Source organism: Equus caballus, chromosome 1 (genome assembly GCF_041296265.1).
Source record: "Equus caballus isolate H_3958 breed thoroughbred chromosome 1, TB-T2T, whole genome shotgun sequence".
Taxonomy (NCBI): domain Eukaryota; kingdom Metazoa; phylum Chordata; class Mammalia; order Perissodactyla; family Equidae; genus Equus; species Equus caballus.
The window spans coordinates 127,234,973-127,247,091 of NC_091684.1; the positions used below are offsets into that span (position 1 = coordinate 127,234,973).

Genomic DNA, 12,119 nt, shown 5'->3' on the forward strand with positions numbered 1-12,119 from the left:
GTCTCTAAACTTGCTGGATTTCTTCAGTGCACGGTGTGGAACGGGTGACCTGTTGCATCTGCGCATCAGAAGAGAACGCACTACTGGAATGAACAGGCGGGGAGGGCGGCAGTTGGACCGGTTGGGGCGCAGGCGCCACGCGGGAAGGGAGCCCGAGGGCGGCGCGGCGTCCCGGGCCTACCCTGCCGCAAGCCCTGCGGCAGGCTGGACGGGATCCTGGCCTCGCGCTCCGCTGGAGACCGCCCGGCTCCTCCCCACCGCTCGGCCACGCCCAGGATCGCCCAGCCGCCTGGCCCGCGAGCCCGGCCGCTCCTGCGGGGACCAACAGGATGCAGGCAAAGCCGGCAGCCTTGGAGGCCTAGGCCTAGGCCCAGGACCAGGCCTCCAGGAGCTCTGGGCTGCAGCGACTTGGGCAGTGCTTGTGCTGAGAGCGACGAGGCGGACAGTGGAGTGTCCTCAGCTATCGTGTGTGCGGAGGATGACCCAGGAAGGGTGGAGAACAGGCACACAACTGCCTGGATCCACCCATGCAAGAGCCCTGGGCTTGTACATCCAGAAGAGAAGGCAGAGCCGACGAGGCCACGCTCGCTGTGCACATGCTCTCTCCGGGCTGGAGGTAGTGCCTGCACTGCCTGCACTGCCTGCACTGCCCTTGAAGGGTCCTCCTGGGCACTCACACCCAGTTGGGAGGGCCCGCGACCACACCCTGCTCATCTTGAGACTCCCAGAGCTTCTGCTCACACAGGACGAGGGGTTCGGAGGGCTGGGCCTGGCCACCTCCCTTGCCGCAGTTGTTGCTGTGCGTTGGCCCATGTGGACATCCTGGAAAATTCCGAGACTCTTTTTCGGCCTGCCTCACCTTCTGCCAGCAGGAACTCTGAGGAGAGCTGGGTCATGAAGGCGTGTAGCAACATACCACATTCCCCAGTACCTGTCCACTGCTGTTCTTGCCAGCACATGAGCCAGGTTTAGGATTTATGGGTCCTTTCCAATGATGCGCTTTCCAAGATCTTGTTTCAGCTCTATTTCTTTCTTCTTTCCCTTCGCACCCCCATTTTATCCCCTGGGGAGAATCCATCAGCTCTCCTCTGTCCCCACCCCGACACGACTCTGAGGCCCAGAATGCCCAGTCTGTAGGAACCCCATGGTGCTGGTCCTGAGGATCTGCGTTTCCTACAAGATCTTCAGATAAGTGTGATGCTGATAAAGCGGGAGACTTTGCATTTACAAGTCCACTTGTGAGAGCCAGCCCCGCCGGTTTCCCACGAGCTCCACTGCCCTGCGTGGTCTACATGGGAGACTTAGCAAGAAGATGGAGCTAAACGGCAAGAATTTCTGCAGCAAAGCCTGCCTGGTCTGGCCTAACACGTTTCAGTTTCCCAAGTTTCATCACTAGCTGTGACCAGACTCTGCTCTGCCCAGGCAAAAGAAGACCTATCCAATGAACTCAACATAGACTCTCCATGGCTGACCTCTGGGTAAGCAATAAACTAAGCAGAGGCAACTTACCAACAAATGCCTGCTTGGAGCGTTACTCGCTTAAACAAGTGGGGGTGGGGGGCGCCGAACCAAACCCCCAAGGACACAAAGGGAGCCTCCTCCTCTGGGCAACCTCCTTGGTCCCAGCTTTCTCATCTCCTACCGCTCAAGAGCCTGCAAACTAAGATCTTTGGAAGAAAGATCCCCAGGAATACTTGCGGGTCACCTAGTGAAGATTTCCCCCACTGCTGGGTGAGGCATAGGTCAGAGAGGTCCTCTTGGGCTGCCTGGGCCTCTGCGCCGGACACTCAACACACAGAGTTGCAGACCCCCTAAAGATTTCCCGCCATGGGCATGACCCTGGTGACTTGGAGCCCCTGAGCCCTGAGAACTCCCAACAGTCAAAGACCACCCCCACCCCGCTTCCTCCTCATCAGGGTCTCGGGATTATTCTGGGCATTGTGTTCTTTTTGGCAGCTTTTCCGTTAAAGGACCCCTAAGGGCACTGTTGGTTTGCGCTTGGCACTCTGAGAATCCGCCACCTCGGAGGTGGGCAAGCAGCGGTGTCAACTATCACCTTAAGACTGGCAGAGGCCACAGGACACTGGGAAGGAGAGAGGTGAAAGGTTAGGAAAGCCTGGTTGTGCAGGCGACCAGGGACAGACTGGCGCTAACTTGAAAAGCTGGCCCGAGGTGAAGCGCATGCCACTTGTGAGTCCTGGGCCCGTTTCCGCTTTCAAAGGAGAACGTCTTTTGCCCCGTGCTTTTCCCACTGGGTTGGACGTGCCTTTTGACTTAAGAGACGAAGGAGCCTCCAAAACCTCTTGGGGTGCCTGATGGGTCAAGGAGGACTTGCCTCAGCCCAGTCTGTTCTTCCTGCAGGTAGAGGACCAATCACCTTAGTGTCCCAGGTCGTCAGCTGGCCTTAGGACTCGGATAATCGGTCTTTGAAGGCATCCCAGCCGAGGAGTACTTCCTGGGTTCATCTTCTCACAGCTGGTTGCTTGACTCCCAGTTTTACGACTCGAGTGAGAAATGGGACCACGAGAGGCGTGAGAAGTACGGAGACATGAGCCCTGACCTCTTGGCATTGGCTCCTGCTTCTTGAGGAGGGAAAAGGTAAAGAAGGCCGCATCTCCTGTGTCCTGTGACATGTGTGCCGTGCATTCTCGCGAAGACGCTCTCAGGTAAGGAGTTGGTGGGAAATGCTTTGCTTTCTCTTAAACTCTGTCCTTGAGGCCTTTGCTGATGGAGGGCATCGAACCGACATTCCACTGGAGGAGGGAGGGAGGGAGGGAGGGAGGCAGGGAGGAGCAGAGGAAGGGGCAAATTAGTATGTAGGAAATGAGCCCGTTTTGGTAAAACAAGAACAAAGATCTGAGTATACTGGAAAACCTATATACACGTGCATAAAGGAGTAGAAGCGTATGTTTGTATGTGTATGATTGCTTAAGCAAGGATGATGAAGGAGTCTACTTATTAGACTGTTAGAATTATCTGGACACACTTCTGCAACTGTGACAATGAGTGAGAACACGCAGAAGGGACAGTGTTTAAAGAAATAGCATAATGAAATGTATTTCCATTCTATAGTTATGTATCAGTGTATATAAGGTATACTATAATTCAAAGCCATGAAGAGTAAACATGAGTCAAAATAAGAAGAACCAAAAAGACAGGGTTAGCTGTATCTGCTGACTGACAGGAATCCATCATAGATTGTCCAGTGAAACATGGCGCAGAACAATGTGGGCCAAGTGTGACGTCATTTTTAAAAAAGCGAAGAAACAGACAGACCTCCCCGTGTACCTGGGACTGTATATGTGTGTCTGTCTTAGTCCATTTGGGCTGCTATAACAAAATACCACAGCTGAGGCTGGCTGATAAACAATAGGAGTTGATTTCTCACAGTCCTGGAGGTTGGAAGTCCAAGATCAGGGTACCAGCATGGACAGGCGAGGGCCCTATCGGGCTCACACTCTTGCATCCTCACATGGTGGAAGGGGCTGGGGAACTCTGCGGGGTCTCTTCTATAAGAGCACTAGTCCCAGTCATGGGGGCACCACCCTCAGGACCCAGTCACCTCCCAAACGCCCCATCTCCTAACTCCATCACATTGGGGCTTAGGATCCCAACAGTGAATGCTGAGGGGACAGAAACATTAAGAATCTGGCAGTCTCTGAGCAGAGAGAGATGTAGGGAAGGATACACGTGTGTCTTTTAACACTGGACAACTTGGGAGAGGAGTGCAATTTACATAGGAGAGGATGATTCTGATTATACTTTCGATTTACAATACTTTGCAGTTAGACAGATCATAATCAGAATATAAGACCTCTCTAAGTTAGAACATCACAGATATGCATTTTTAAATTTTGCATTGTGAAAAGATAGGCATGAGCCCATCTTTAACGTCAGACACAAAGAGTCCGACCACTGAATGAAGACACACCCTCAGCTGTACAGGGGTCAGACCCAGCAGAGCTCTTGCTTGCCATTTGGAGACCATGCCTTCTTCTGGACTCTACACCTAGAAATGACCAAAGTATTCTGTGAGGATTAAAGCATCCACCCTCAAACGTGTGCTGAGTATACATGTATACTGGCGAGGAAGAAGGCTGGACACCATGTGCAATTCATTAAGTGACACGCAGACACTGCAAGATTCTTGTTCTCTGCTATGTGCTCCCGCCTTACTCCTCTAACCGTTCTAATGGAAAACTCACCCAGGTGCATTCGAGGCCATTTTCCAAGACTACCCTTAGACGTCGTTAACGGGGATTTCGCAACTTATAGGAAGGAAAAGATTTTGGACAAAAGATCTCTTGGACAGTGGAAAGTCCCAGCCAGCCTCTGCCTCCCACTGGGATTGCCAGACCATTTCCACTCTCGCATCTCTGAGAATCACAGAGATGCGGGGTGGGTGAGCCGAGGAGTCGAAAGAGAGATTTCTTGGACTCTCAAGGTCTGGCAGTAGTGCTCCTTGATTGAGAGAATAGTATGGAAGAGCACGGGGTCAGGGCCCATGGGCAGTCAGAGCTGCTGCTGCCGGCATGGGGACAGGACCCAATGGGCAGTCAGAGCTGCTGCTGCCGGCATGGGGACAGGACCCATGGGCAGTCAGAGCTGCTGCGTGGGGACTGGACCCACGGGCAGGAGGAGCTGCCGCTGCCGCTGCCAACATGGGTTGAGAGTAGGGCTAAACTGAAGGCATAGGTGTGTGAGTTTATCTCTTTCCAAGACAAAGGAAAGAACGTGTAAAAGAAGTTGTTAAAATGGCATCAGTGCAGGTGGGGTCTGGTTATTGGCTGGCCCTATAACTTTAGGTCAGAATCAGACCGGATTAAGTCGGGATGTCCTATGCCTCCCGGAGGCTATTGGTGGTGGGGGTGGGGGGAGGAGTCAGCTAGGTGAGGTTACCAGACGAGCACCATAGACAAGACTTAAGTCCTTGCCGTCCCCATTAAGAGTCTCTAGAGATAAGGTCACCCCTCCTTCCTCCTGGGGCAGAGAGGGAGACACCCCCAACACGTGGAGACTTCCTTCACAGATGCAAATGTCTCTCATCAAAGGGCAAGCAAATCCCACTCCTCAGAGGCTCCTTCCCGTCTGCAGTTTTTAAAAGTAACCAGCCTAAAATAATCCTCATCAACAGGATTTCCTTCTTCATCATTAGCACCTGCCTCAAAGCCCTGGCTTCCCTCCACTTCAGACCCTGTCACCCTCAGGAGCCATGTCTGTCCCTCTGAGAAGTACAAACAGGGCAGCCCGTGGATGGATGTGCCAGGCCTGGGAACCCTACCCACGCACCCTGTGCCCTGAGGGTCCCCGTGTCACTCTGCGTCTCAGCTCCCAGGGACATGGACACACCCTGACACCCCCAGCGCTTCCCGGGCCCTTGGACTTGATGCCCTGACCCTAGTTTCTCTGCCCACCGTGGAGTCTGGGCATGAACCTGACCCTTCCCATCCTCACCTCGGATCACCCCTGCCTTCATTATAATTCCAGGGTTCACAGGAAATGTCCTCTCTTTGGCTGCTTTATCCTCAGCCAGGTGTTTTCTTGCAGTTCTCTGATCTCAGGATAGGTCAGGTTATACCACAGAACAAAGAAAGAACAGGCAAGTGTCACGGATGTGTCACGACCGGGGGGTAAAGCATGTTTGTTGTAAAGGGGCCAAAAAGTTTCCAAGCTGCTTCCCTTGCACCCTAGGAGACCCTCTGCAGGACTCATCCAGTAACTGGATCTCCTGTTGTGCAGAAAAGGATGGCACCAATGGAGTCTTTCTGCACCAGCTGCCACCTCCACTCCCCCCAAGAGGGAACGGCACATCCCTCCAACCCCGCTTCTCCCAGTGAGGCCAGAGGACTTGGATGGCGAGCTCAGCTTCCTTTAAGAGCCCGCCTCTCCTCTTGCAGGCCCTCCTTCCTGTCTCTCCCTGCACGTGGCTGGGAGCGGAGGCAGGCGGAGGGACGGGTTGAGGGGCTTTATCCCATTGCTGTCCTACAGACTGTTTCCCCGCGTCCCCGACTCCTTCTGCTCCCTCCTCCTGCGGACGACTCAGCTACACCCCTTCTCAACCACACTTCCTTTAGAGCTCCCTTGGCTGAGGCGCTCTCCCAGCCCTCCAGAGCCCCCTGAAGTCCCGTTTTCTTTCCCGCCTTACACGGTCGCCATGTTCAGGGTCCCGAATTCCGCAGCATCTAGATGGGGCTCTCCTCTCTTCTCCTGGCTGGGCGAGCCTCTGGCCTGACCTGGCGTGCAGAGTCGGCTGTCCCGAGGCCGCTTCATCCACCCCTTCTGGGTGGTGCTCTCCACGCCCTTGGTTGGCGATGCGGACCACGCAGCCTGGAGCGAAGGGTCTCCCGGGGTGGCTAAGCGGTCTGACCCGCGGTCTTCCCCGACAGGCCCCATCCCACCCACAGCCCTGCTCTGCAGTCACAGGGCCTGAGCGCGGCCCTTCAGGCGCGTGCCCCGCGGTCCTTGGGGCCGCGCCCCGCGGCCCTGCCTCTGCCAGGCCTCCTGCCTCTGCAGCCACGCCAGCTCGCTCCGCAGCCGCCTCAGCTCCTGGCTCTGTGCTTGCAGTCTCGCCTGCAGGCGCAGGCAGGCTTCCTCCTTGGCTCGCACCTCCCTGCTCTTGGCCGCCAGCAGGCGCCTCTGGGCCAGCAGGTGGCAGCGTCGGGGCCGGCGCGGCGCAGACGCGGGCCGCCGGCGCTCCAGCAGCTCCTCATAGAAGACGCGGCAGCTGAAGCCCTCCTTGACGCCGCGCTCGGCGTGCGCCACCACGGCGGCCGGGCACGGGAACACGCGGCAGCAGGCCACGCAGCGGAAGCCGTGCTCGCCGGTCACCAGCCACTCCGGGGTGACCGCGCGGGGCGGCGCCTCCTGCTCCTGGACGGCCGGCGCAGGGGTGTGCGCCTCGGCTTCCTGGACACAGGGCTCCGTGTCGCTGAGCAGGGACTCCGTGTCAGCCGGGCTCGGGGGAGAGCCGATGGTGCTCTCCTGGGAGAGCTCGGCCTCGAAGACGCGGGGCCTCTCGTCCACGGGGGCAAACCCGCTTTCGGTTTGCCACGCGACGGCCACCCCCTTCACGGTGCGCACTTGGGTGTAATAGGCGCACCGCACCCATTGCTTCTCTTTGGGCGACCCGTAGCTGGAGGAGTGGGAGGTCCGCTCCGCTGAAGCAGAGGAGACACACGTCTCTGGGAGTCGGAGGGTCTTCCTGGGCCTGGAGCTCCGGCTTCTGTTTGCCGATGGTGTAGGCTGTGTGGCCCTGTCCTCTTGGGTTGAGGCCTCTGAGAACAGAGTGGGAGTTCCATGAGCTCTGGGGCCTGGGGCCTGGGGCCTGGTCTCTGAGCCCAGGCTGTTGTGTCGGGGGTCCCTGGGGGCCTCTCCGTCGCTACCCTCCTGCACCTCTGGGAAACCTCGTCACATCTTCGTCCTGCCCCGGCGGGCCCGGGTCCCGAGCCTTCCAGTGCTGGTTGCACTGCTGGGGGTGACACAAGTCCCCTCGAGCACATTGGTACCAATGACAGTGGTACCCTGTGTCAAAGGTCTGTCGTGGGAGACAATACAATACCCTTTGCGATCTTCTGCTTGTAATTGTAGGACCTTCAGGCTAATTTTTCTTTTTTTTCCCCTAACATTTGTTGAATGCCAACTATGCTACCCCTCTGGGAGATGTTTTCTATGAAGCTGATTTGCTAGGATAGTTAGTTAGAGGGTTAGCGTGCCAACGGGAGAAATGCTCAGCTCTTTTCAACCCGGTATTAGGGGGGCACTGATAGAAGGAATTCCACTGACAGACATACTAATTTGTAGGCTTTGTTAAGGCTCTTGCAGGTTTCCTTCTTTCTCAAACCTTCCTTAACCGAGCAACACTAGACCTTTAAAAAGGCTTGCTCGGAGCTGACTCCTGAGCACTTCCTCGTGAGATGAGCTCCTTCAGTGTGAAGGCAGAAAACAGATGTCCGTGTCTGAGCGCCCTGATCCCCCACCTCCGTGGTGAGTACGTGAAAACCTCACCGAGGGCATCTGCGGGCTTGCTGCGTCAGCCTCAGGGTCTGTGCATGCTTCTGAGGACGGGGCTGGTTTGGAGAGTTCAGGATGCAGAAAGGAAGTGATGGAAGCAAGCTTTGGGGGTGTGGGGGGGAGGGAGTGAAGGGTTCAGGTAGGACCGAGATGGAGAAGACCTCAGGGGGCAGTGGACAGAATCTGCAGACAGAAGACCAGGAGGGAAGAGGAAACCAGCTGGGCCTGTGGCGAGCAGCACATGGGAGTTGTCAGGAAGTTGGGGAGGAGGCAAGGGGAAAAGGAACTGACTGGGGAAAGGGTCCCGAACTAGGATCTGTAGGATTTCTGGCAGAAACACAGGTTAAGGAGAGATTTAGAATGCGATTCTGAAGTGAAGCTTTGCTGTGCCACATCGTAGAGCCCTAGGGAGAGGTGGACGGGAGACAGAGGAGGAGAAGGCAAGGCCTTGGACTGAGGGTAGTGCTGTCTGCCCAGGCCCCCTTCTGCCCCAGCCCTGGCTCAGAATGAGGGAGACCTCTGGGGTCGTCGTGGGGTACCGGGCCAACCACCCAGCACCCTTCCATAACTTCTGGATTACTGTTTTTGCCGCCTCGCCTGATGTATTAATTCCCTCTCAGTAGAAAATGCGATGACAGTGAAGGGGACAAGTCCCCTCGCCCCTTCTCCCCAGTCCCACGCCGTCTGCCCCAGGGGCTCCCTTGCTTCCTGCCTTCGCGTGGCCATCAAGCCCTTCCTAGGGCTCAGGCCTGAACAGTTAAGTTTCTAGTCTGAGCCAATTGAGGAAAGACCCTCAGACTCACAGTAGGGGGTCCTTCGGTTCACTCACTCACTCCTTCACTTAGTCATTCATGTTACGCATGTGTTCGTTGTCTACGAAATGACACAGTACGTTCACAGTGAAAGCCTCAGTGAGCCTCAGGCCTCTGGCCAAATCCTTCATCTTCGCTCTCCTGGCCATCTGTCCGGGGAAATCAGACCCCTGGCTTCCCAGCTCCCATCCATCAGACTGTTTTCCTCCTCTCCTTACCTGGGGTCTCAGAGATAGGCCTCTTCCTCCCGGATTGCCGCCGATTCATCCTGTCGGGGCAGAGGTGAACTCCCAGGATGGTCTCCGGAAGGATCTCTCTCCCTCTTCCCAATCTCAGCCTCTCTTGGGTCGTAGACTCTGAGTGAGTCCTCAATGTCTGTGAGTCGGCAGCTACAGGCGCTGCCCCACAGGGAGATCCCGGATCCACAACCTCTCTGAGAGCAGTTGGGATCTGAGTGAGCTCCGAGTCTTCCAGTAAATCCTGTGTGATGTCACCGCTGACATAGCTCAGTTCCGAGGGCCCAGTTTGAACGTCAACATGGCAACAAGAAATCACGGCAACAGTTGAAGTAGGGGTGAGGAGGGCAGCTGAGGGAAGGTGATATAATAATCACGTAATAAAGTGATTTGGAACTTTTCCCTGCCCTCAAGGGGCCTCCCATCCATTTGGAGAGAGGGTGAGAGGGCAGAAAAGGAGAACAGACTGGGATGGGTGATATCTTTCCCCGAGGCCTCTCCTGTGCCTCTGTTTGGAAGTCACCTCTCCAGCCCTGGTCACTCAGTGTCCCCTCTGAACCCCTCTCAGACCTCCTTTGCCTCTGAGCCTTCTCAAAGGCTGTTCCCCCTGACTAGGAGACCGTCCCTCCCCTCCCTCCTGGGTCCGCCCCTCCCACGGGGAGGCACAGTGGTGCATGGAGCACCACTGGGTTTGATCCCTGCTCCGCCACCTGCTGGATCTTGGGCCAGTCAGTGGACCTCTCTCTGCTTCACTTTCCTTTTTTATTTTTTTTTTAAAGATTTCGTTTTTCCTTTTTCTCCCCAAAGTCCCCCGGTACATAGTTGTATATTTTTAGTTGTGGGTCCTCCTAGTTGCGGCACGTGGGACGCCGCCTCAGCCTGGCCTGACGAGCGGTGCCGTGTCGGCGCCCAGGATCCCAACCGGCAAAGCCCTGGGCCGCCGAGGCGGAGTGGGTGAACTTAACCGCTTGGCCACGGGGCCAGCCCCTCTGCCTCGCTTTCTGATCTGTAAAATGGAAAGGACTCTCTCCACCTGATAGCATCATTTGGAGGCTGAAGAGGTCAATCCGTGGAAAGCATTTAGAACAGTGACTGTTACAGGAGAAGACTATGCTAATGGTCACGGTTACCGTTGTACTGCAGGTCACAGCTTGCTGAGGGTGCGCAGATTAGCTGATGTCCTCGCCCTGAGCATGCAGAGCTCCCGAAAGCCCCCGTCCTTACGCTCCTCCAGGTCCACGGGAGAGGCTCATTTGAAAATCTGTCTCCTTGAATTGGACCGTAAGCAACGTGGAGGCAAACACCGGCTTGCTCTCAGGTCTGTAATCCCAGAAAGTAGGAGAGCGCCTGACACGTAGTAGGCACTCGACACGCATTTGTTGAATGAATGAATGAATGAATGAATGAATGAGTGGTGACTCCCACAAGGACTCCTCCATCCTAGGCATCCCCTGCAGAGCTGGACTGTTTGTCCTGGCAGCTGGAGGCACCATCGCTCCCAAGTGAGCATTTTGCCCCCGTTCTTGACCTTCCCAGTCCCAAGCCCTGGAAAGTGTTAGCGGGAAGCTCCTTAGCCCTCTGCGTGTTTCCCCTTGGGACCAGTGAGAAAGAGAGAGGATTGTGGCCTCCGGAAAAGCGTGGACTCAGGACCTCCACCTGTCTGGGAGATTTAGGAGGGCTCTTGGGGAAAGCCCGCCGTCCTCTCTTGGCTTGGATTTTGCTTCTGTTCTGGAGGCATTTAGAAGAGGAACCAGTAAATCGTGGAACCCTTTGAGGGAGGATTTGAGACAATGGATGTGGTGAGCAGAGTGTGTGGCCTGACTACTCAGAGGGACTTGAAAACTCTCTGATGGCGAGAGAGGAGGCTTATTTTGTGCGATTCCAGAAGGCAGGACAGGGACGAGTCGGCGGGAACACAAGAGAAAAGAAAGATGTGTGCTTGTTCAGAAATGAATTAATAAAGGAAACCAACTAAAATTGGAGTCAGGAAGGCCTGGGAGTTACGGGAGCTGTTCTAAGTGAAAGTTAATTCAAGGAGAGTGAGAGTTCAGGGTGCGGACGACTCCTCATTGTAACGTTTTCCATTGGCTGGGCTTGTTGTCCCCAAAGAGGAAATTCTTTCTTCCTCCTGCTGGCATAGTAAAGTAGTAGCCAACTTCTCGTTGGAGATGCAAGGTGCTGGTCTCTCCCTAATTGGGGTAATTGACGGTGGGTGGTAGGACTGGAGAGCTCCCTGTAAGGCCTTCCTGACTCCAGTTTTAGTTGGTTTCCTTTATTGATTAATTTCCACACATTCAACCAGCTTTTACTTCTTCAATAGCTTAGTCTTTTTCGTAAGTTCCTTGCTGTTCCTATTGAAGTGTTTTCTTAATATTTTATAATTTTGACTCTATTTGGCACAGTGAACTAACGGGGGCAAGATAATGGTCTATGCCTCCCACCCCCATTTCCATTTTCGGGATGCTTTATTTCTAGCTTGGAGAGAAGCCATTGATTTTGGTATATTTGTCTTATATGTAGCCACCTCGTCAAAATTTTTGTTGTCGTTTTCGAGGCATGCGATTGCATAATTATTAGAATTTTTAAAAATCTTGATATTTATACCTGCTTATTAAATTGTCTGGCTTATTCATTCAAGACTATGTTGAGATAGAAGTAATAACAGGTAACTTCATCTAGTTCCGAATTGTGTTAAAATGTATTGAATATTTTGCAATTGACCCCACACCAGCCAAGTTTGGAGATAATTTGTTACGCACCAGTAGATAACTAATAGATCAACTTTGCTGACTACTATGGTATGTGGCCTCATAGGACAAGTTGGGGAATGCCTTCTCTCTTTCTATTCTTTGTATAATATTAAAATGATATGGTACCTGCACGTTTGGTGGAACCTGCCAGAGAATTGGCCTGTTATTTTCTGTGTAGAAGATTTTAAGCTGCTGTTCCTTTTTTCAGAGTGATTAACGGACCATTCTGGTAATGATTAGAAAGCTTGCCCCTGCTTGCTCTAGACTGCTAAATCCCTTCTTAAATATGGTGGATGTTCACTGTTTTCAGG

The 12,119-nt window shown here is 54.3% G+C and overlaps 2 protein-coding genes and 1 pseudogene across 4 annotated transcripts in view; 2 read left to right on the forward strand and 1 right to left on the reverse strand.

The window, feature by feature from the left end:
* The window catches only part of LOC111767453 (cytoplasmic FMR1-interacting protein 1-like), a 106,812-nt pseudogene extending 105,296 nt beyond the window's left edge, over nucleotides 1-1,516 (forward strand).
* Nucleotides 998-9,302, reverse strand: LOC138917158 (protein FAM170A-like). Of its 3 annotated transcripts, XM_070232158.1 has the most exons (5): nucleotides 9,041-9,276; nucleotides 6,146-7,274; nucleotides 5,455-5,728; nucleotides 3,932-4,009; nucleotides 998-2,753 (listed from the first exon to the last, which is right to left on the reverse strand). In XM_070232158.1, the coding sequence occupies exons 1-2, from the start codon at nucleotides 9,087-9,089 to the stop codon at nucleotides 6,418-6,420; spliced, it is 906 nt and encodes a 301-aa protein (XP_070088259.1). In that variant the 5' UTR covers nucleotides 9,090-9,276; the 3' UTR covers nucleotides 998-2,753; nucleotides 3,932-4,009; nucleotides 5,455-5,728; nucleotides 6,146-6,417. The 3 variants fall into 3 exon arrangements, with proteins under 3 accessions (XP_070088259.1, XP_070088254.1, XP_070088246.1); XM_070232153.1 differs by lacking the exon at nucleotides 3,932-4,009 and having other exon boundaries at nucleotides 5,455-7,274; nucleotides 9,041-9,302; XM_070232145.1 differs by lacking the exon at nucleotides 998-2,753 and having other exon boundaries at nucleotides 3,009-4,009; nucleotides 5,455-7,274; nucleotides 9,041-9,298.
* Nucleotides 6,191-12,119, forward strand: part of LOC138917147 (uncharacterized) — a 7,739-nt gene continuing 1,810 nt past the window's right edge. The window contains exons 1-3 of the mRNA XM_070232058.1: nucleotides 6,191-7,072; nucleotides 7,812-7,983; nucleotides 10,202-10,376. Of these exons, the coding sequence (XP_070088159.1) occupies nucleotides 7,914-7,983; nucleotides 10,202-10,376 (245 nt within the window). The 5' untranslated portion in view covers nucleotides 6,191-7,072; nucleotides 7,812-7,913. The remainder of the gene's footprint in view (nucleotides 7,073-7,811; nucleotides 7,984-10,201; nucleotides 10,377-12,119) is intronic.

What these genes read in the sequence shown, in the direction of transcription:
- LOC138917158 (XM_070232153.1), bottom strand. Translation starts at nt 9,089, where the DNA reads ATGAATCGGCGGCAATCCGGGAGGAAGAGGCCTATCTCTGAGACCCCA. An exon ending in GCCTATCTCTGAGACCCCAG is followed by an intron (nt 7,275 to 9,040) that starts GTAAGGAGAGGA and finishes CTCTGTTCTCAG; the next exon opens with AGGCCTCAACCCAAGAGGAC.